Source organism: Myiozetetes cayanensis, unplaced genomic scaffold, assembly GCF_022539395.1.
Source record: "Myiozetetes cayanensis isolate MyiCay16 unplaced genomic scaffold, myiCay2020 scf14, whole genome shotgun sequence".
Lineage (NCBI taxonomy): Eukaryota > Metazoa > Chordata > Aves > Passeriformes > Tyrannidae > Myiozetetes > Myiozetetes cayanensis.
The window spans coordinates 8,481,789-8,505,810 of NW_026087048.1; the positions used below are offsets into that span (position 1 = coordinate 8,481,789).

General features: G+C 44.8%; 1 protein-coding gene across 1 annotated transcript; it reads left to right on the forward strand.

Moving 5' to 3' along the window:
* Positions 1-1,487: 1,487 nt before the first annotated feature.
* GNB5 (G protein subunit beta 5) lies at positions 1,488-23,697 on the forward strand. The gene is made up of 11 exons (XM_050309573.1): positions 1,488-1,726; positions 5,808-5,944; positions 7,621-7,662; positions 8,448-8,524; positions 10,036-10,168; positions 13,967-14,110; positions 17,201-17,292; positions 17,414-17,462; positions 20,015-20,111; positions 21,134-21,300; positions 21,622-23,697. The coding sequence occupies exons 1-11, from the start codon at positions 1,615-1,617 to the stop codon at positions 21,631-21,633; spliced, it is 1,062 nt and encodes a 353-aa protein (XP_050165530.1). The 5' UTR covers positions 1,488-1,614; the 3' UTR covers positions 21,634-23,697.
* Positions 23,698-24,022: the final 325 nt, after the last annotated feature.

A 24,022-nucleotide genomic window follows, 5' to 3' on the forward strand; every position in this document is an offset into this window, starting at 1 on the left:
GGATTTTTTTTTTTAATCTTTTAGTATCACTTTAAAAATACAGAATTTTTATTTCCTTGGCAATGTCTGTGCTGGAAGGCATTTCCAATGTGCTGATTACTGTGGGAGGCTTTGAAGGATGTATCTTTATTGAGCACTATGTGAATTCCATAGCTTATACCACCTACTTTTGCTTTTGTGATTGTGAATGCAACTGGATCAATCAGTTCAGTGCTGCCTGGATGGCCATCAGGCTGGTGGGCTTAGGTCACATCAGTTTCTGTGGACGATGAGAAGCTTGGAAATACTTTGACTCTCCAGCAAAGTAACCCAGCTTCTGCCTGAAGATCCACTGACTAAAAGAGACCTTGAGGACACAACCAGATCAGGGACGAGTTCAGCTTCAGAATGGTGGTGAAGAGCTCAGCAGCTCTGCCCTTGCATCCCTGTTGGACAGCAACGCTGCTTCTAAGCCCAGTGTGGGAAAGGACTCTTCTCCATCCAGGATGTGCCCAGAGTCCAAACAACAGCTGCAAACAGTCATTTTCTTATCTCCCTTTCCAATCTTGACCTAACTCCAGGTTGAACAATAGCCATTTGATTGTCTATTTTCTGGCTAAAAGGAGACAATGGGAGTCAATATGCACAAAGTTACTCCCTGTAGATCAAGGACAATTCTGTAGTAAGAGGACATTTTCAAGGAACTCCCAAGGAACAAGGAGCTGCCCGGCTATGTGCCATGGCTCTTTCCCTGGAAGCACCAGCTGCTCCTTGTGCCCAGCACAGCTCCTGTTCTGCATCCAAGCAGAACCTACAGAGCTGTGTCCCTGGGCTCACACCAACACCAACCTGGAGGGTTCTTTATTCACCGTTTGGAATTTAGGAAACTGGTCCGTTTCAAGAGCTGAGAAGGCCACAGACTTACCTAAGAGCAGGGGAAACAAGTAGCTTGTTAAAGGAGGATTTAAAAGAAAAAAAAAAAAAAAGAAAAGAAAGAAACCCTGCTAACACCAAGTTTAAAAATGAGGAATTCAAAGGATAGTAGAGAGAGGTTCTTACACTGCATCTGTACTGCTGGCACAGGAGCTGAGCCAGAGACCTGCATGGCTGAGTCCTACGCCCCAACCTCCCCATCTCAGTATCAGGGAATGATGGATCTAAGCTGGCACAGGTTCTGTCTTCCCAGTCTGATATTTTAAAATGCCATTGGGGTGACAGATGGCTTTTTTTTCTTCCTCCCCCCCCCCAATAGAGTGTGCAATTTGTACAAACAAGTTTGGATGCAAAGCAGAAACACTCTTTGTCGTGTGTTTCTGGGGAAACTAAGCCTTTGGGCTGTGAAAAGGGCTTGGGATGCACAGCGTGCAGGGGCAGGAGGTGAGGCTGGTCCCGGGAGGCCAGTGGGCTGCTGATGCTGGAGCGGCCGGACAGAGGATGCTGGTCCTCACGGTTTGCGTGGTCGGGGCTGGGCAGCATCCCGTCCGGCCTGGACGTCAGCGGGGAGGGAGGGGAAGCCCGAGCCGGCTCCGGCGCCGTTGCTGAGGCAGCAGGAGCCTCGGCAGCATCCCCGAGAGCCGGGCGGGCAAACTCCTCCCTCCCGCTCTCATCCCCGCTCTCCCTGCTTCCTCCGCAAAGATGGCAACCGAGGGGCTGCGCGAGAACGAGACCTTGGCATCGCTGAAGAGCGAGGCCGAGAGCCTGAAGGGGAAGCTGGAGGAGGAGCGGGCCAAGCTGCACGACGTGGAGCGTGAGTGGGGCCGGGTGCGGGGCGCGGGGGCCGCACCGCGGGCCGGGCCGGGCCGGGCCGGGAGCGCGCAGGAAGCGCGGCCCCAGCGCCGGGACATCGCTCCCCCCGGGCAGGGGGCGGTGGGGCCGTCCGGGGCGGGCAGGACCTCACAGCATCCCCGCAGCATCCCCGGAGCACGGCGGCGGCCGGGCCCGGGCTGCGCTGCCTCCGGCGGGGGTGGGCGGCCGGGAGGGGCGGGGACCCTGAAATACCCTCGGTGCAGCCCGGGATGTGTCTGCAGCCGCTCGATGTGGTGTCAGGAACAAAGCTTAACCCCAGCCGCGTGGGAGGTGATAGGAATTTGCTTTGATGAGGCCGGGATTTCACGCAAGGTGTGGAAGGGCTTAAAAAGGAGCATCGCTTCCAAACCCGGCTCCTCTGCTCCCCTTCCCCCGGGGAAACAGCTTGTAGGGATGCAGTGCTGATTCAGAGGTGCGGGGTGAGTCAGTGCTGGAGCTGTCAATGCTGTAACTCACCGTTCTCAGCTGCAGCTTCAAGATCCAGGGATAACGTGACAGAAATTACATGGACAGACCTCAACTCTGCCCTCCCACCATCACCCCCTTCCAAGTTCAGGAAAAATAAGCTAACCTTACTTACTTTATGGAACTCCTCAAGTAGGTATTAATTCACCTGTCCAGACAGATAAAAGTCCTTTTATTTTCATAATTTCATTTTTGTAATTACACTGATATAATCTATTGGTTGTTTTTTGGGGATTTTGGGGGTTGTTTTTAGAAACACATATAAATTACTGTTTTCCTCTGAAATCACATAGCTTACTCCATTAGAAATATTAGTGGGTCATTAAAACTTTTTGTTCATCTGTTTTGATGTCCTGAACACTGAAAAGGAGTCTGAGTCTGTATCCAATGGTTTAGTTCTTCATGTTTTCTAAGAATGAGGGACTGACAAACATTTGTAAATTTAAGGTGAGGAAGGATTAAAATATGGTAGTTTTTTTTTCTGGAGTAAATAGAGCATTTCTTGTCTAAATTAGACAATCATATGTTATATGAATGTCCTGTTAATTTGAATTATTAAACAAATGGAAATAGCCTCATTACAGAAACATTACCATAAATCACTATATTTCTACAGTATAATTTCTGTATCAGAACTAGCAGGGCCTCTGTTTAACACATCTCTTAAGAATATTCTTAAACCCATTTTTGCTCACACAGTTTTACCTGTGATTGCAGTGACACCATAACTCTGTGTGCCATTGCTAGTCACAGGATAGTCATGTCTTTGTCATATGTAAAATCTGTAAATTTCCATTGGAAGGCTGGATTTGCATAGCCATGACAGGATTTCTGAGGCAGAAGTGTTATGCTGCTGTAGAACAATGCTCCCTCATGATATTTTATACTAATTCTGTATCAGAGCTTTTTTACACTTCAGTTATTCCAAAGTACTATTTCTGCAGAGCTTGTAAGTTTCAGAATAAAGCATCTTTTCTGGGCTTTGCTTGGTTGGTTGTTTGTTTTGTGGGTTTTTTTTTTCCTAATCTAAAATTGTATCTTTCACATTTTTTTGATTGTGACTTTCCCTGTGTGGTTCCCAAAACAAACAGCTGGCTGCAATAGGATTGCCCTTATTTGTTCAACTGGTTTGGAACATCAGTTCTCAAAAATGTGGACAGAAAAAGGAAATACCAAACATATATTTGATTTGCAGTCTTACAGTTTTAAGGATTCAGTGTTATAGCTTAAAGTTTTAGGCGTAGAGAAAAGTTTGTTCTGTTTGTGCAATCCATAAATTTTTAAGGCCAGACAGATCATTAGACCCAACTGACTTCCTGCACAGAAAAGATCAAAGACCCAATAGTACCTGCATCAAGTCCACACCTCCTGTTCAGGCCAAACAATATTTTTCAGACAAATAGGCAGTTTTATCTGGACCTCTGTAAAACTACTCAAGCTACTTACTGGCTTTAGCTGATCTGCTTGTCTGAGTGCATGATTTTCAACTATCTTGGAACAATATTGAAGAATGCTTAAAAATAATTATCTGACTCTGAAACCTGTGCTGGGCGGGAGCAGGATTATTATGGCTGTGGTTGGAGATAAGCGTCCTCAGAGAATCAGCGAGGCTAAACCAGACAATTTCACAGAGTCTCAGCTGCGTTGACATAATGGAAATGCTTTGTCCATTGTCTGTGCAACATTTGTTTTTTCAGATATGTTCTGGACACAAGCATCTTTCCAGCTGCCATAATAACCTCCTCTCCTGTGTTTTTGTGTCTTTTGATTGGATCATTTGGCAGGTTTCTGTGGGCAATAATAGGGAGAATGTATCTTTTCCTCAGTGGGTTTATGTGGTACTTTCTCAGAAATTCGCCTCTGACCTGTGGACAAATTGTCAGGAATGGTGGACAGCACCTGTCCCCGGGCTCTGTGAGACTGGTTGAGCAGAGATTTCAGGTGAGAACATTATTCTGGCACAGCCTGTGGGGCTGGTGGCTTTGAAAGACAACTCTTGGGAAGGTAATCCACTAGAAATCAGTCTCTGCCCTAGGCAGAAATTGCTTCCCTGAGCCTGTGCCAGGGAATGGTCTCGAAGTTCAGGATGTCTGTCACTGTCTCTGTTCAGTCTCTGTCACTGTCACAGCCCTTCCTAGCCCAGGAGCTTTCTTGCAGCCCTAGAAAAGTGATGAAGGGTGAAGTGGCAATGAAGCTTCAGAGCATCACCTGACATGGGGGATGTGGACCTGAGTCTCCAGCTTGGCAGTGAAGAGCTTAAGATTTCCTGCACCGGCTCATGAAAGCACATGAGCTTCGGCATTAATTTCGAAAGGTTTGTCAGGCATTGCCCCCATTGCTAACAGCAGCTGGACCATCTTAGGTTTCAGTGTGGACAAACACACAACATAGGGAGGTGCTGGATCCTCTTCTCTAGACAGGGTAATTTTTATTTCTGGTGCCAGTCTCCTGCCTCAGAACCCCTACTCTGCTATGAGACTTGAAGTAAATCTGACCCTCCCTCATGCTCTGTGTGAAGAGCTTCTACAGGGTGCCAAGATAATCATGGCCCTGCTCAGCTCCATGCTGGATGAACATGCTGGAGCAGAGCAAATAGGTTTCCTCTGATGACACTTTCTCCCAGACATGTACAGATAACCCCAGCATGAGGCATTGGGGTTACATGAGACACCTTTTAGTTGTGTCAGCTGCATGTCTGCACAGCTTTATGTCAAAGTCAGTTGGCACAAATGGAAATGCACTTTTTTTTTGATTTTATAAGAATATCAGCTGAAAGTACTGCTATTAAATGAGGTGTGAAAACTGATTTCTCCATCAGAGGATGCTACTCAGGAAAGCTGCTTGACTGCCTTCTGTTTCTCTCTGTCGTAAAAGAAAAAGCTGACACATCCATACCATGAAGTCCTTGGTGTCTGTAGATACTGTTGAAAAGTTGGGTAGTGCACTTTTATAGCCAATGCTAAGCTTCCTGCTCACTCAGAGCTGTGTCCTGGCCCTGGCAGCTTCCCTGGCCACCAGAAGGTTGGTTAGTACCTGTATCACACTCCATCACCACACAGTGCTGAGAGCCAACTGCAGTTGGGAGTCTCACATCCAGACCAACTGTTTTACCATTAAAACTCTGGAGATCTGATGCCTACCCCCTTCTTCTGTATGATTTTCCCTTTAAGAACCAGTAGTGGTCTTCACTTCTGCTGAGTACTTTGAGGCATGTATTGCACTGGAGGCTGTCTGTCCACTTTCAAGCCTGAGGATTTCCCAGTAGGAGGGGGCAGAGGGGTAGTCTGTTTTCCAATTGTACTTGGGTGTGATGGTCTGCAAGAGCTTCAGCTGCTACATCCCTGGAATCCAAGCCCTGGCTCGGTTCATTCTTACCTTTATCAGGTAAATATGTTCATATGTCGCCCACCTTGGTTTTACCACCTGCCACCTCTGAAGCAGAGTTCACCATGGACTCAAACTGCACAGATTAATTCCTCCCAGGGCATTACTCCTAAACAGAGATTTACCAGGGCAGAGTTTTGATGCAGGGCTCACTAACCATCAGCTGTTTGCAGTTCATCAGGTGGCAGAGCGTGTGGAGGCGCTGGGTCAGTTTGTGATGAAGACCAGGAGGACCCTGAAGGGCCATGGAAATAAAGTTCTCTGTATGGACTGGTGCAAAGACAAGAGAAGAATTGTGAGCTCTTCCCAGGTATGCTGTTGGGCAGATGTTTTTCTAAGGTGCTGTTGGGCAGTATACAAATCTTTTGACTGTGCTGTGTGCCACTCTTTGCAGATGATACCTTTGAATAGTCTAAATGTTTTCAAGATGCCTTGAAAGAAGTTTATTGGCAGTTTGTATTTGTTCAGAAAGCTTAAATCTAAGCTTAACTACCCTATTGTAGTTAATACCCTAAATTGTTCTTGTCCAGTCATACACAGTTTCCCTATATTCCCTACTATAATAGAAAATAGAACTCATGTAGGGCCATTTTTATTTCCTTGTTCTTTACAGATGAAATATGTAGTAAACATTTCAGATTATGTGTTCAGAGAAAATAATCATGAAAAGGGAAGGGAAGAAATGCTGATTCTTTCAGAGATTTCTGGGCACAGAAATTTCTTCTGCAGTCTGTATGATTGGTGTGACCTTGAAAGCCTCAAATATCCTGCCAAAATTACTGCGTTTAGTTGGGCATTTTGAGAAACAGTCCTAACACCTGCTCAAGACCAGTCTCCTAAGCTGGAGGAGGTAATGAGATAATTACTTTCTAGATCCCCTGGTTCTTCCTGAGCCCAGTATGGCAGTGAGTGAGCTTGTTGCATCTCACAGCTGTTCATTGACCTACATGAAATCTGTCAGGGGTCTCACTTGAGGGATAAAAATAGGCAATCTGCATTGCAAGCCACCTTCAGTTACTATGAGTTTTTACCATTCATGGTGATCTCAGCAAAGAGAACAATTTTAAATAACTAATGTCACCTTTTTTTAAAGTAGTTAAAATGTTAATGTGTAGATAAGAAAGCTGAACAGGCAGGTTGAAATGCATTTTTTACTCTGTTTTGAGAACTATGTAAGTCCAGGTACAGTAGCAGTTGTTGCTCAGTAATAAACATTTGCTTACAGGGAGGATAACAGTATTATATGCATAAGGCAAAGTAGCTGGCACAGGTGTAGCTGCCATACCCAAAGTGATTGTGGTGCTCTCTTTAAAGGGTTCTTAGGATGGCTATTTAGCAGATTGTATCAATAGATAATAAAAGATTATATAAATGTAGTGAGAAGTAAAGGGAAAACCAGGAAAAGGCAGGAAAGGGAAGATGAATTAACAGTGCAATGTCCATAAATAGTCCCCATGAGTGCTGCCACCTCGTATGTGATTTGTGATATGGGTCACCTCTGTATTTGTAAGGTCCTGTGGTGAGCCACTGACAGGTATCACTAGGGAGAGGTGGCCAGCTTTGCAGGTGGTAGTTACAGGCTGGGAAAAACACATTGTGGCTTAAAGGAGGCAAGTAAGGACTCACTAGTAGCAGGTTCCTGAGGAGATGGTCCTCCTGGCCGTGGCATGTGCTGCAAGTGAAAGGAGTACTCACAAACCCACTAAAAGGTAAAAAATGGGAAAAAAATTTTGTCTTTTAAGCCAACATGAGTCATTTTGGTGAGGAGGAGATTTACTTTTCTTGTGGTAGATACAACTGGCACTACTGAGGAGTGTCTCCTTGATGCTTCACTTGACCATTGTGCTGTTGTTAAGATGGAGACAAAAATTTCAGGACATAACAGACTGGGGAATAGAAATGAGCAGGAGTGTTTCCCCAAAGTGGGAAGCAGGCTTACAGCCATGTCCCTGTAAGGCCTCAATTTCTCTCTGTGTTTTCCTTTAGGATGGGAAGGTGATCGTGTGGGATTCCTTCACTACCAACAAGGTAAGTGAAAATTCAGCAAAATTTGGATTTCTGTGCCCAGGGCAAATGACGGTGGGATGAGATGAAGGGCTCACAGGTGTCACAGGAGAGTGGGATGATGGGATAATATACAGACCTCCACCAGCACCTCAAAACAAGGAGCTGAGGACAAGTCACCTGCATTGACCTGTCTCTGAGGAAAGCCCCTATCAGGGCACTGGGGTTTGTCATGGTGTCCATTGTGAGGCTCTGATCCAGCCTCTTTGCTGACAAGGGAGGGTTCCTGGCTAGGGGCAGAGTCCAGCCAGCAAAACAGAGGTCCTTCCTGAGTAACTATTGTACCACACATCCTGTGTGATCACCTGGGATCCTTCAGCTGAGCTGTTCACTGTGAAATGGTGCTGCTGCTGCTCCTCCAAGCCCTGCCTGGGCTGCCTCATGGCATCCTGCACCACACTGATGAGAAAAAACTACATGCATTTAACTCACTTTTTCATGTGCAGCAATGGGGACCTTTTACAGCACTGAATAACCCAAATAAAACATGCTCTTTGATCAGTTTAGGGCTTGTGAACAAGGTGGAAAATCTTAGAGAAGGACTAGCCATCCTCCTGCTGCTCTGCTGAGTTCTGCAGTAAGGGTTGTCCCAGCCTGACTATGTGAGTTATGGCTGGGGGAAACACCTGTACCTTTCACTGACCCTAAGAATGTCTCACAGAAATACTGAACTTATTGCTCTATGCTGTTCTCTTTGCACTGATTAGAGAAACAGTGATGTTGCAGTCTAAAGAGATGCTGTGTTTCAGGAACACGCGGTGACGATGCCGTGTACCTGGGTGATGGCATGTGCATATGCCCCATCTGGATGTGCCATTGCTTGTGGGTAAGTTCCCAGTTTCCACAGCTGCTTACACAGAGAAGTTTGATTTTTTTTTGTGGTGTTCTGGTGCCTTCAGAAGCTGACAGATAGAAGTTTGCATGCTGTGATTGTGGGTGGAAGGACTACACTCAAGTGTCTCTGATTCTATTCCTATAATGGCTTGTACACATTATCTCCACTGACTTCAGTGCAATAACATTTGTTGTGTAAGCATTGTAAATAATCCTCTTTCAGCATTTATATCATGGGTTAGGAATTCTGCATGCATGTTACTTCCCTGTTCCAGTGTAGTTGTCTATGTTGGATGTATATTCTAAGGGAAAGAGATTTTAATCCTGTTCTTACTTTGCACTCATTCTTCTATGAGGCAGAGGTTCATCACCAATAGTTACCAGTATGTGAATAGATTTTGGTAAGATGGAGGTGGGGAGAAGAAACATATCCTTGATAATCTTCTACAAGTTTTTCTTGGAAGGCTCAAGTTTGAAAACATTGAGTTTATGCAGGGATAAAAACAAAGAGATGAAATGTTGGCAAAGCATCTTTTAAAAAGTGACTGGGTGGATCAGACAGACAAAGCAAGCTTGGGGCGAGAGAAAGGAACAAAGGGAGACTTCACTGTGTGGCCTGAAAATCTAGAAAGCAGCAGACTTGAGACAGACAGGCAGACTCCATAATCATGTGTGGAAAGCAAGTCTGGAAACTGGGTTTTTGACTAAAACTCGTAAGAATGGCAAAAAGCTCTGTCTTCATACATGTAAGGGAGACAGGGAGTACACACATGCACTACCTATAGTTCTGTTGTGCTATCAGTTAAGTGCTGTACCTGTAATGTAAGGCACAGAACCAGGAACTGGTGGTGTCCCAGGCTCCCAGGGACCAGGGCAGGGCTGATCTACCATGGCTCTAGGAAAGGATCAGACATAAGTCAGACCCTTTAAAAATGAGTCCTGTATCTGACAGCTTAATTGGTAGAACTGTGCAGGAGGGACACACCAGCTACAGAGGTTAGTGCTTCTGTTGCCTTTTTTCCAAAGTCTTCTAAAAGCCCTGTCTTCACACCCTCTAGTTGCTATGCCATCTCTTCTGTAGTTAGGTCAAATTTGTTAAGATAGATCAATAATGATGCTTAAATACTGATCTTTGCAATGACAGATGTCAGCAGAAAAATGGCAGTTTGGCTGTATGTGAAACATTAACCCTGAGGTGACTGCTGTCACCTCCAAGTTTATGCTTTTGTGAGCTTTCATTCAGTGCCATTTATAAACTTGATAAGGGTAAAAAATACTGAGGCGCAGCTGTTCAAGTTCTGTAAAGCAGCCAGCCTGGTGAGGCAGCTGGGGCTTCCCTGCACAGGGAGATCCCACACAGCACAATACAGGGAAGTCGGTACTTGTAAGGGTTTGGCAGCGCAGCACTGACAGGTGGTTTCCTTCTTATCACCACTCGCCTTTTGTCGTTGCAGTTTTAACCAGTTCTCCTCTCTCTGTTATTGCTATTATTACTCTCTTCAGTGGCCTGGACAACAAGTGTTCTGTGTACCCTCTGACATTTGAAAAAAATGAAAATATGGCTGCAAAGAAGAAATCGGTTGCAATGCACACAAACTACTTGTCTGCCTGCAGCTTCACTAACTCAGACATGCAGGTAAACGCGCTCTCTTCCCACTGCTCACCACCACCTAACATGAGCTGCACTCATACATGGTGCACATAATGTTCTTTGCTCCCAGGGCCATATCCTGCTCCCTGCAGGGCTGCTGGAAAACCCTCACAGGGGGCAGGGAAGGTACTGCAAAAGCTGCTGTAAGGAGATGCTCATCACAGCCCGTGGCCAGGCTGCACCCTGCAAAGGCCTGTTGCTTCTGCAGAGGGAGCTTGCTGGTACCTGTGTGTTCTCTGCTCACCTGGTCTGTGCCAGTTTGTGCTTTTAGGGGCTCAGACTATTGCAAATAGTTAAAAACACGGTTTGCTTAGGACTAGGTTGGGTACATACTATGCCAGCTGATAGAGAGTGTGTTTGCCTGCTTTGTCCTGGACATCCGGACAACTTTACTTTTGCTTTCATTCTTAGTATTTTTTATTTGTACCAAGTAATACATTTGGCCTCAAGGATGGCCCCACAAGGGCATCCCTGTTGTCTGCACATGCAGTGGTGTGTTCCCTCGAGGGAAAGGAGTGATGCTGTCCCCATCTTGAAGCTGGTGGGGTGGAGCAGAGGCCCACAGTGGGAGGTGATGGCAAAGCCAGGAACTAAATGCAGATCTTGTGAGACCAGGCCACGCTGTAGTGAATATCTCAAAGATCTCATTCTGCAGGAACACGAAAGATGATGAAAGGAGCCAGGATAATCCCCTTGTCCTCTCTGATTTCTGAATTTAATTAAAGCTCTGCTCAGTGCAGCTCTGCAGCAAAACAAGTGGCAGAATGGAGCATTTTCATTGCTCTCGGTGTCAACAGAGCTGCTGGAGAAGGGATTATCATGTCCCCTTCTTCCAGATATTTGGAGCTCTTCTGAAGGAAATATCAGCTCTCATTGCTTCTATTTCAGGACATGTGAAGCCCGAGAGTATGTTGTTGTTTGTCGCTCTCTGGTTTCTGTAATGACTCTGAGGTGCTAATTTAAGTCCATTGCCATGGAAACAAGTGGTGGAGGTACCCAGTGCTCAGACTTGCTTAGCCCTGACCTTACTGTGTAGGAACCCTGCTGAATTAGAGCAGTCTAAATTAAGTGGAATGTTTTTGATGAGACATAAAACCAGTTTCCTCTTTTCTTCTCCATACCTAAATGCATTGTGATTAAATCCTATGACAGAAAAAATAGCAACTTATTTTTTCATAATAGAAAAGAAAGGTTAGGTCTTTTTTCTCCATATTAAATACAGCAAACTGCATTGATATTGAAGGTAATGTACAACTATTGCCAGAGTGGATCCACAATGGATTAAGGTGTTTTATATTTAATGATTCAGAGATTTTTCTGAAGTCTTTAAAAAGAAATCTTCATATGATTGCTAGGCTTATAAAGGATCATTTATGGCACTGCCTGTTATTATTGAAACAAGTGGTTTGGCCAAGCTTCTGTTAGGACACTGTTACGTAGGAGATCCTAGAGAATACCAGTTTTCTTACCTTTTTTCATTTACATAAAGGCCTCAGAATTAAAACTATTCAGGAGCTCTGAGGGTGCGCAGTGGAACAAGTACATGGTGCTTTCCCAGCTGTGTGCAGAGCAGTTCTCCTCACCAGGGGAATGTGGTCCCTGTCCTGGAGCAGCTCTTGTGTGAGGTGGAGGTGTCCCCCAGCCCAGTGCCCCCCCAGCTCCCAGTGCTAGGTGGTGTCAGGGCTGCTGCTCTGCCTTGAGTGCTTTCTTAAACTAAGCTCTGTTTTCCCTCAAAGGAATGAAAGACTGGGTAGCAGTTTAGGGGTTGATGTGCCCATGGGCATCTGGCAGTGCAAGGGAAAGAGAGATCTAGGGAAGTTCATCATTGATTAAAGTCACTCTCAGGCTGTGTGGGTGCTGAAGGAAGGGGTCCCACCCTTACTCCTCATCACGTTCCCACGTGGGCCAAGTGCTGAGGTGCAGAGCTGGGTCACCCATGCACCTTGTTCTCAGTGCCCCAAATCAGTCTTGCTTGAGAGAGCCTCCCCTGCCTCAGTGAGCAGAGCCAGGGAGCCTCGCTTCCTAAATTAGGTATCTGCAGCTCTGCAGTGTGATAATGCTCCCCATGTGACAATGCTCCATGTGTATTAATAGCAACAGTTAATTGGGATCTCAAGTGTTTTGCATAGGGCAGGCAGCCATGCCCCAGTGTGGCAGGGCTGAGAAGCAGGATGAGGCCCGTGGTGGTGGAGGAGGTGAGGATGGCCCCTCTCCCCTCGCCGCTGTTCCCAGCCCCGGTTCCTGTGCTCCCAGTGAGCAGGGGCTGTGTCTCTGCTGTCCCCTGCCCTGTGCAAGTGCTGCCTCTTGCTGCCAGGCAAGGCAGGATCCCCATCCAGTGATGTAGGAGCCCCTAGGGCAGCAAGCCAGAGTCCAACAGCAAAGATTGCTAATTCCCTTCTGGTTTTAGATTTTCAGAGTTGGTTCGGTTTTCAATAGCAATACCCTGAAATTGAGTATATTACCTTTTTTTTAAAGTATTAGCTGGAGCTCTGGGTTGCTAATAGACCCTTCCTTTACAGCTTTAGCTACTCCTGTTCCCCTTGTGTCTTTCTTACTCAGTGTTGCAAGAGCAAATCCTCAGAGCTGAAAGGCTTCATTCCTCAGCCAAGTACAAATATTTCTCAGAATAGAGAAGTTCATTGATCCAGGCTCAAAAGCTGGCCAGAAAGACAAGTCAGGACTTTCTTCTGCTATTATCATCTGAGAGCATTAGCGTCTCTCTACTGCAGGATTCAGAACAGTTTGTTCTGCAGCTTTGCAGACCTCTGTTTATGGGAAGAGCGAGCTTTTGGAGCATCTGTCAAACATGTTTAGTGTTTAACCTTTATGCAGCTCTGTGAATGGGTTCGTGACTGCGTGATCATTTTCTTCTTGAGGAGTATTTTGTTTTTAACTTCTGATTACTTGCTGGGATCCCTTGAGTTTCCTCACCAACCATGAGAAAAACCTGTGTATAAAACTGAGAGCCCTCCTTCGTTCACCCTTGCCTCCTTCCTCGCCAGTGCACAGGAACCCTGTCAACCTACAGAATTTGTCATTGCATAACAGCTTCGGGTGCCAAGGGGAAATTTTGAACAATTGAGCATCATCAGGATTTAGCCACAATAACAAGCTCTGATCACATGTGCTTTCTACAAGCACTGTAGCAGATGGGAAGCTGTGGGCTGTGTTCGGTCAGTGTCTGTTCAAGCCCTTTCACACACAAATGGTTTTGGACAAGTGAGAGCTGATGGACTTATCAAACAACTGTCTAGACAGGCTTACGGCCCTTTCAGAAAATTCATGTCTTAAGCCAAATTAATTGGGTTTAACCTGAGTATTTCAAGCAGAAAGAAACAATAAATTAGAGAGTTAAACAGGTAAACTTAGCTCCAACAGTTCTTCCCTTTACCCCGATTGAATTCCAGCAGCCTAAATATGGACAGGGTTAAATACAGGGACAGACAGGAATACCAGTATGGTTCTCCCTTCTTTTTGGAGAATAAGGAACTGCCAGCAGGTCCTTAGTGCCATCAGTTCTGTAAACCCCACTGCACAAAAGGGGCCACTGTAGAAACAGTGTGTAGGTATAGTAGTGTCAGTATAACTCCCCTTTCCACTCTTAACTTCTTTCCTTAAAACTAAAAACCATGAAAAGTACTTAGGTTCACACTGGGTTTATGGCTTTGATATTTCATTAAATTAAAGTTGTCCTTTGGTGTATGTATAGGATGTCAGTTGTTTCTTTGTAACTTGAAGGCCAACTGATGATTTTTGTATTGTGATTCTTCTCACATCCTATAGATCCTGACAGCGAGTGGAGATGGAACTTGTGCTCTATGGGATGTTGAGAGTGGGCAGCTTCTACAGAGTTTCCATGGTCATGGAGCTGATGTCCTGTGCCTGGACCTGGCCCCTTCTGAAACAGGAAATACATTTGTCTCTGGGGTAAGCAGGAGCTTCTTTTCATAATATAAAATTAAGGAATATGGAAGTGAAAAGGCAGAAAAGCAGGAGGTTCCTGATCTTACTGAGTGAATGCTGGAGTGATGATGGATGCCCCAGTGAAATCCACTCATTGCAAGCACATTTTCCAAGCTGGAGCAAATTAAACCCCTGACAGTGGGGTCGAACCCACCCAGCCAGTCTGACTGCAGTTCTGTTTACTTAGCAAGTTCCACCCCACACCAAAGCAATCCAGCTCAAGATCAAAACAATGCCTCTCCAGGGAAGGGGAAGGCTCAGAGTCAGAGCAGTGGACTTCTGTCACAGCAGAGGTGTGAATCCCTGTGAACTGGAGCCCAGAACAGCAGAGGACTTCCCACACGTTGCTCCTTTCTTGTGCCCAGCTCTCTGGAGTGAGATGGGGTGTGACAGGCATCAGGTCATGCTCAGGGCATCGAAGTGGGGCTGCAAATGACATGCATGTCACTATGTCCCTCAACCACTCCCCAGAAGTCATGGGGTAGCTTGGACACTGGCTAAACCTTCGTGCAAGTTGGAGCAGGGACATGAGGTGTGGCCACATCTTCAGCTGTTGTTGAGTTCTCTGTGCCTTCCAGCAGTACCAGAGGCATTTAAAGCCCCTTTATCAGTCAAAAACTGCCCGCTCCCTGTCCTGGCCCAGAGGAACACACAAACCTCACTGGGACTGCAGGACTGGACTGGTCTGGGAAAGCACCCAAGGCATCTTCCAAGTCTTGTCGTGCTGCCGAGGGATCGCTGTTCCCAGGCAGCTGAGCCATTGGCTCACAGCCTGGCAGTGAGGCAGGCAAGGCATAAAGGTGAGTGAAATGGGGCTCTGTTCCTTTTCAAGGTGATCCTGGTCTTTCCCACATTAGAGACTGAGTGTGCAGTTGAGAGCTGGCAGCAGCTGAGAGATGACCTCTCTTGCTGGAGGCAGGTTGCTACCAGTAACTTCACTGAAGGTACCTGGTTTCTGAGCCCCACAAGCACTGGCCCAGGGCTGATCCCGTGCTTGATGATGGGATGGCCCTTGTGCCAGAGGGTGCCAAACATGGAATAGGGGAGCTTGGAGTCATGGTCCCATCCCTGCATAATAAACCTGGATCTCTTCTGTTATGGCTGTTTTATCAGATTTGGCTGGCCCATCAGGAGCAGGGTCCAGCACACTGGCCCAGTTTGCCTGCTGCTAGCACAGCTGCTCTGAAGCGTGACTGAAAGCTAATTCCATCCAAGTGCATTACTTCTCTCGGGTTTTCCTGTCACCGAGTTTGCTTCCCAGAAAGGATAGATTCATTCTCCCTGGGAACAGCTCAGCTTATTATAGGGCAAAGAATCGCAAGCAGCTATGGTACTGCTAAGAGAATATGTCATACTGGTGTTGATACAGCAGCTTGGGCATGTCTGTGCTTACAGGCGCTCGCTTAATTCATCAGATGCAAAACACCATTTCAGGTCTGTCTTATGTTGTGTCAATGCAGGTATAGGCAGAACAGTGCAACCTGAAGGTATGGCAGCGTGGAGAGACTCCCTGTGTGCTGTGCCTCTCTAACACAGTAACCTTGAGCTGCAATAAGCAATGTCAGTACATCAGCACAGAGGCTTGGTGTTACATTTAACGACTTGACTGAAAATTCCAGCCCTCCTGAGTGAGCTCAGGGCTGTGTCCCAGGCTGTTGTGTTCTGTGCCCTCTGAGCGCTGCTCCTTGGGCCAAGTTGGATATCACTCAGGGGGCCCATCTCTCTGCTGGTTTCTCCTTCCAAACCTTAGGAGTCAAAGAACCAGCTTGTCAGACTGGTCTTGTCCCCAGCCTCCCAGAGAGGTCAGTAAGAACAGCGCACATGGAAGTGATATGAAGGTTTGGGCTTGGGCTGTGATGAGGATTGAGAGGGAAATATGCTGAGTCCAAAATATTCTCTATCCTGTTCGGTTTACCCGAAACTAAACCAAACCACAAGTTGGTGCAAAGGAACATAAATAATGACATCATTAGTAAAAACACTGGGGTTTCATTTTAACAACAAAATTTGAATTTAAAAAAAAAAAAAAGAACTATGTGAGTTGTAAAGAGACTGTTTAATTAGCAGTCATATTTAATTAAAATAAACAACATGTGTGGCATGGTCTGCTGGGCAGGGCACTCTGGCTCAGCACAAGTAGCAGCCACCTGATCTGCCCTGTGCTTCCACACAGACCCAAAGAGACCGAGCCCATAGAGCTGAGCCTTGGTCACTGCCTACCCCTCAGAAGGGGCGTATTTATTAAAATCTTCCATCACTCCTAAAAGAAAAGACTGTGCGCTTTTTCCTGTCACTGTGACTGTGTTGCAGTGAGACACTGCTGCTGAGAGCATGAGCCTACAGGTATGAGATGGTTCCTGCCCCAAGGACATTGCAGACGAGATGGGCGAGGCCCTTGCCCAAAGCTGTCAGGGTGCTGAGCACTGAGTGTTAAATGATCTCTTCAAAGCACTGTTTGGAAGGGCAGATTAGAGCTTGGCGATGAGGTGAAGTGCTGCTATGTTGCTTTTCTCTTCCCAACCACACCATCAAGCCTGAGGATGCAGAGCCCTGACAGAGGTTAACTCTGGTGGGAGGCTGGGCAAGAGCCCTCCGGATGCACCTATTTCATTTTGTATTTCAGTGTGAGAAAAGAATTAGTTATAAAATTCAAATGCTGGATATTAATTTTTTGTATTGGGCACATTAAGTGGTAAGGGAAAGAGTGAGTTACGCAGCTCTGTGGCATGGTGGGGCTGCAGGCATGGGCAGGGCAGCAGCACAAGCAGAGCAGGGTTGTGAGTGCTGGTCAGTGTGGGGCTGCCAATGCAGACAGCCCATTACTGTCTGCACCCCACTGTCCTGAGGCTCCAGCCTTCATGATGTCCTCTGCTTCTACCTGCAACTGCTCCAGCTGGAGGGTACAAGTGCAGGCAGCTCTGGGGCTGCTTTGCTGGTTAAATCCCCTCAGAGCTGTGATGTTCCGAGCCTTTGAAAGTAGCTGGGCTTGATGACAAATATGAGGTACGTGAGGGGTAAATGTCACCATTTGCTTTTTTTTTTTTGTCTTAATAGGGATGTGACAAGAAAGCCATGGTTTGGGACATGCGGTCTGGTCAGTGCATCCAGTCATTTGAAACCCACGATTCAGATATCAACAGTGTCAGGTCAGTTTGTTTCTGGGAGAGGACACATTTGCAATGTTGAGCAATGTTCTGGTTCTATTTTTGAAGTCTGACCTCATCCAAGTAATGTAATGTGTTCTGGTCTTCTTTCACTTGTGCACAGATATTATCCAAGTGGAGATGCCTTTGCCTCTGGTTCGGACGATGCTACGGTATGTTAATTCAGTAACCTAATTTAGGGAAATTCTGTTACTTCCCAAGTCAGATTTTCCTAGAAGATTAGGTCACAAACACAGAGGACTTTCAGTGACTAAACTGGGCCTGTGACACCATAGTTGCAGACATAATAATTCCTATAAGATAAGATATTAAATACTATATATGTTATAGGGAAAAAAATCTAGTAACATTGTAGGTCACTTCTGCAAACTTGTCTACATGAGGTACTGTCCAAATATGCATTTCAGATTCTCTATGTTTGAAGTTTCATGACCAAAAATAGTTGTCTTACCGGAAGATATTTGACTTCATGTAACTGTTGGTCAGAGCATGGGGAGGAACCAGCTGAAATGCTGAAGTTTATGACAGGAGAAGCAGCTTGTCCCAGCAAGCAGAGGGTCTGTGGGCTCAGCACAGAGCAGGGCAGATGTGGGCAGCTGGCTCTGCAGCCCCAGGGTGGCCTTGGTCACATTCATCTCCTCCCTGTCGGTCTGGGTCTGACTCACTGCCAACACTCTTCCCTGGAGTGAGTCACTGCATCCAGGTCATTCTTGATCACACAATCGCTCTTAATGGATCCTAGTTATCTACGAGCAATCTGCTAGGAGGGGCACAGAATGTATTGACAGGTAAATTTGGTCATATGCAAAATGACATTTACGTGGTGCCCTCCACCCTGAGTGAGGCACATGGCTGGTGGCTCTTCCTGCAGCTGGTGGGTCCCCATGGGGGACCAGGCTCTGCCCCCACCACGGCCCTACAGGGAGTTAAGTGTAACTTGCAGCAGATGTTTGGGAAGCACTTGGCACCTTATTTCTTCTGTTTATTCAAACATCACACAGAGCTGGGTGAGGGTGAAGACTTTATCTAAAGTACTCTGCCCTCAGAGCATGTTTTGAGTCTGCTCCAATACTAGCCAAACTCAACAGAAACATTCCTTTTGTCTTCACTGGATGTGGAGACCTTCTAAGGCTCTTCTAGAGAGAGTGTACCCTGCTTTTAGGTCTTAAAAACTGCAGTTATAAATTATTATCTGTGGTGAGCTCAGCTCTCTGCACACTTGGATGTGGTACCATGAGTTCTTGAGATACTTAGGGTGTGATAGGGAGAAATTGTCTATCATTAAATTCTGATGAGAGCACTTTCTTTTTATGCCCAGTATCACAAGCTCTTATGCCCAGTATCACAGGCTCTTATTAGTTTATTTCATGGGGTTTTTCTTTCTTAACTAGTCTTGACACCCCTCACTTAAGCAGGAGAATGGGAAATTCCACCTCTATACTTCTGACAGAGGTTGTGGCAGTTTCCATATACCTCATTCTTTAAATTAAGAGGTTGGTGTTTTCAGTGTTACAGACTGGTATCCTTGACCTGATATATATACTTGGGGATTTTGAGGAACAGATAATCCTGGCTGTCTGGAGGTAAACCATAAAGGTGTGCTCACATGACAGTGCTGTCACCTGCAGTGACCCCAACTCCCCATCAGGATAGTCTGAGGAAATTATTCATCAGCTTGGAGCAGGGGATGACTTGGACTTCACACCCCTGGCAGCTCCCCACTGCCCTGGAATCAAACAGCCTCTTCTTTATGTGCAGGCTTGAATACCAGCCATTTTTCAATAGTAAACTCTTAGTATTAGCAAAGCCATCTGACCAGTGTTTGCTTAAGCTTAACTTATTGAGGAGGAGTTTCAGTTGAAATAGTTTAAGAAGTGTGTTTTGATTTCAGGGCTAACAGATTGCCTTTCTGCATGGCAGTGAAGTCTGATACATGATTTCCATGTTAAACAAGCCAAAGTTTGCTGGCAAATGATAAAAACAGGAAGTATAGGTTGTTAGAGGTGATTTGGGATTTTCCATGAGAAATGAAACCCAAAGATCTGTATAAAAATGCATTATTTCACTTGATTTACTTTCCCGTAGGTTGTTTAGGCAGAGGCCTCACAGGAGGGCAGGGACTGTTTGCTATCCTGGCTTACTCAGAGCAAGGGCTACATCTTTTCTTTGACTTTCCTGTTCATGTTTTACACTGTGTGTTTATAGCCTCGTTAGTTCATGGTCCGTGTTCTCAACGATGATTAGAGATTTGATCCTCTGTCTCCCAGACTCCAGTTGTGGCTAAACTGCTGTTTAAGGGATTGTGTCCCCATGCACCTCCCCAGCAGCAGGATGCCCTAATATGTAGAAAACCACAGAGGGGAAGCAAGACACAGTCCACAAGGGTGTGGGGACTTTCAGTGGGCAGCCACGGTCCAAAGCCCACCACTCATCTCTTTATAGCAGGACTGGCAGGAGGCTTAGAGAAGTGGTTTGAAAAAGCAAATCCTTCACACAATTTATACAAAACAGCCTTGTGTTGCTTAGATCCCTGTTAAAGGAGTCCCAGTAATAGCAGGCAGAAATAGCAGAAGGAAAGAAGCCAAGCAGCCACTTCCTGTGATGCCTGTTAGGCTGCACTTCCCACTCCCAGTTTTTCAAAATATTTTAGGCAGTGCCTCCAGCCCTTACTGAGGCATGTTTGTTGGTTTTGTTTTAATCCTAGTGTCGTTTATATGACCTTCGTGCAGACAGAGAAGTAGCAATTTATTCCAAAGAGAGCATCATTTTTGGAGCATCCAGTGTGGACTTCTCTCTCAGTGGTGAGACTTGAACTTTGGAGGTTATGTTAGTGTTGAGATTTGAGGGGAACTGTAAAATCTTTCACTTTAATTTGATAAAGCATTTGTTATTAAAAGTTACTAAAAGTAATAAGTGTCAAAAGAAACATTTAATGCATGGAAGCTTTTTTTTTTTTTTTTCCTCTGTAAAAATAATTACTCTTTAAATAACCTAGCTGGCTATTGCTTCGTTGTAGTGATGAAAAGTATTTTCCTGGCCCTACTGAAGGCAGGAAATATTTTACCATTAACTACAGCTGGGCTAGAATTTCACAATAATGATGAAAAACATTTCAAAGGAAACATGAAATGCAACTAAACTATTAAATGTGCTTACATAAATAGTTTTTAAAAGGATAATAAATGATTAATAGTAAAAATATGTTAGAGGGGCATGAAGAAAGAGACATTACCACTTTTCACTACAGATCCTGAGGCATGAGCTCGAGTCTTCTCTCTGCTGCTGCCTCAGCTTAAGTGCAGAGCTCCTCCAGTAACCCTGGGTGGGGATGAGTGGGTGGTGAACTGCCCTCCCTCTGGGACTGAGGCAAACGCCTCTGTCATGGTCACAAGCACCACAGCTTGTCCCGTTAGCAGTGAATCACTTACCAAATTGCCTGCTAGTCATTCAACCACTTATATTCAACTTCTTGTGCAAAGACTGAGCAAAGTATTATGACCCTGCAATAGCTGTTGAAGTGCTCTTCAGTCTGTCACGATTAAGAGTCATCTCCCATCTGTAATGACTGAACACATTCTGTGTCATTTAAGTAAAATGTGCTGCGTTTGTAACTCGTTGATTTTAATTGTTTCAGCATTTAGTATGGACAGCTCAGCGGTGGGGCAGGGCTGTCCCACAGGAGCACAGCTAGTCTGGGGGGAGCAGTGGTCAGAGGGCGGCACGGGGCTGTGGCTCACGGGGGGCATAAATGTCCTAGAGAAGGCTCTTGCTGCAGTCGAGGCACGGTAAGACCTCACCGTGTAAAATCTCTTTCTCTCTGTAGGTCGCCTGCTGTTTGCGGGCTATAATGATTACACCATAAATGTCTGGGATGTGCTGAAAGGGTCTCGTGTATCCATCCTGTTTGGACACGAAAATCGCGTCAGCACCTTGCGGGTGTCTCCCGATGGCACGGCGTTCTGCTCGGGCTCCTGGGATCACACGCTCCGGGTAAGTGCTGGGAGCACCCACTTTGAGCGCTGCTTTGTTTCTTTGATTGTTTAATAGAAGGAGGTGAGGGGGAAGGCTTGTTCCGGGATAACTAACTCTAGAGGACCTAACGAGGGTATAAAAACACGGTGTAAAGCATGAATAGGAAAGGCTAATAAAAATCCCCACGAAGTGCTAGCAGAACTGTTAAGTTTTGGACTCGTGGGTTAAAAATATAATTGCTGCTGATACTCTCTACCGCTCACCTAATTGCCTTGCCAAATTTTAATTAAACCTGTAATAGAAGAGTCACTGTCACAAACCAACTTTCTCCTTCTACAGATCTGGGCTTAATCGGAGATCCTGCTTGCAGAATCAAATGAAGACTGAAACCCCGGACTACAGAAACTGCATAAAGAAGCTGTTCCTCAAAATCAAATATTCACTACTTTACAAAACAGTGACACTGAACCAACAGATTAAAACAACTAGGTAGAAAATGTAGTCTGCTTGAACACATAGCAAACATCAACTTGTAGTAAAACAAAATCTTTAAATTCTGTTTTGAAACAATATTCTTTTATTAGAACTAGTTTAGTTAATTATAAAGGGACTTTTCTGCAAAGTCACCTGTATCATAGAATTGATTATTTCAGTGCACATTGTGTATTTATTTGCATGAATTGAGTTTCTTTTTAAAGTTTAAAAAAAAAAAAAAAGTCCTGATTTTATCAGGATGTAGCATAAGGCTTTGGAAACATTCCGTAGTAGCATATTGAATTTTAGTGTTGAAAAGTGGAAAGAAAAACAATACTGATAATTTATGATGGTGTTATGGATGACTGAACCTTGGTGGTATAGAGGAGCAAAGGGCCTACTGTGAAGGTACTGGCTGCTGTCATAAAAATGTATTTTTTGTACAGAAAAGAAATTCTTTCAATCCCTTTTTTTTCCTACTGTCTTTTTAGATAGAAATGCGTATTTCATCTCTGTTACCTGAATATAAAGAATCTAAATATATATAAACTGATAAATGGCAAAGAGGAGGGATATAAACATGATTTACGAAATCATGAGGTAATACTTAACCAGTAGTTTCTTAGAAATTTTTAATTGTATCACTTGGTGAGTGAATTTTCTTTTAATTAAAAAAATACTACATGCTAAGCACTAAGGGATGCTACATGCTAAGCATTAAGCACCATTATACCGATGGTCAAATCTTTTCCAAGTCAGTCATAGTCATTCTATGATCATGATTCTTATTTGCATTTTGAGCAGTTCATACCACTTTGGCAAGGCAATGTAGCTTAAATATATATTAAGGGAGTATATCCCATTTTAAGGTCCTTCTGCAATGTCAGAGCAGTGTAAGTTCATGCAAATGTGTGTCAAACCTTAAAAACCAAGTCATACACTTCTTACTCTTAACAGTCATCTCCCACTGCCACGGACATAGTTTTGGACTTGAGAATGAATAAGAGTGAGTTGTTGAAAACCTGCTTTGAGCCACAGTCCTGCAATGTTCGATACTGTGCTGACCAGAGCACATGAGCCCATCTGATACAGGAGCCACTGGGTTTCAGGGAAGCAGGACAGCTGGCCACTTTGCTAGCAACACCGAGCCCTCTGTGGGAGCCATACAAACTGGCAGGACCACCCTCTGCAGAGCTGATGCTGTAGAATCAAGATTTAATCAGATAGATAGGACAATTAATTATAGAACCATTGTGAGATTATATCTGCATTTATACATTGAAAACTATTGGGACTAGAGTATGTCAGCTCTGCTCATACCAGCAGGTACTGAGTCTAACTTGAGCAGAGGCATATAGGGAGCAAAGGTTTGGAATAATGCTGTGAGCTTGCACAGTCTGGCCTTTGAAATGCAAGTGGCAAGATACAGCTCTAAAAATATCAAATATATGATTTATATTTAGATTGAAACGAGAAAAGAAGCTCACTGATCACTGGAGTTATAAGTTTGATGATAATATCCTCATTCTATTTGAAAGTGGAATTTTTTTACAAAAAGATCATATAAGAAACAAAAGTCTCCTCATTTATGAAAACATTAGGTTCTGTGAATCCATAACCAATAAACCTAGGACACTGACATTTATATCAGCCTTCCATCCCTAATGGAACAGTTCAGCTGTTTTCACTTGGAAAAGTCAACTCTGATGCTTCGCAATATTTGTGGCAAACTATCCCTGTAACAAACTGAATGCACTATGGAAATGTCATATAGAGCTCACTGTGCAATATTGAGTCAATACACTGTACACATTTGATCAAAAGATTAATATTAATGTTTAGATAGTATTTATTGGCGAGATGTTTGTTTCAAACATACTACGTTGTGTTGATACTTATGAACAGCCTAAATACAATAAATTGTATTTTACATATTGAGAACATGTATGTAGTAGGTATTCCTGTACTTGCAATGGTAGCTATGGTGGGGTTTTTTTTTGCTTTTTTTTGACATTCACTTTTTGTACCATACAGCTCCTTAGATCATTTTTCCTGCAAAATCCAGGGCAAAGCCCAGATCTACCAGAAAATTGCTTCTGTATTATCTTCTGGAAATACCCAAGGGGAGCCACAGCAACTGAGAGCGAGCAGTCCTTGAAAGTACCTGAAACACCATCTGAGCTCCCCCTGCATTCAGGAGGCCAGAATTCAGGTTGTTTTCCTGCTCAGAAGGATTGCAGCTAATGTGATGTTTTCTTTCCAGATC

What these genes read in the sequence shown, in the direction of transcription:
- GNB5 (XM_050309573.1), top strand. Translation starts at nt 1,615, where the DNA reads ATGGCAACCGAGGGGCTGCGCGAGAACGAGACCTTGGCATCGCTGAAG. An exon ending in GAAATACATTTGTCTCTGGG is followed by an intron (nt 14,111 to 17,200) that starts GTAAGCAGGAGC and finishes TTGTCTTAATAG; the next exon opens with GGATGTGACAAGAAAGCCAT. An exon ending in TGTGGACTTCTCTCTCAGTG is followed by an intron (nt 20,112 to 21,133) that starts GTGAGACTTGAA and finishes TTCTCTCTGTAG; the next exon opens with GTCGCCTGCTGTTTGCGGGC.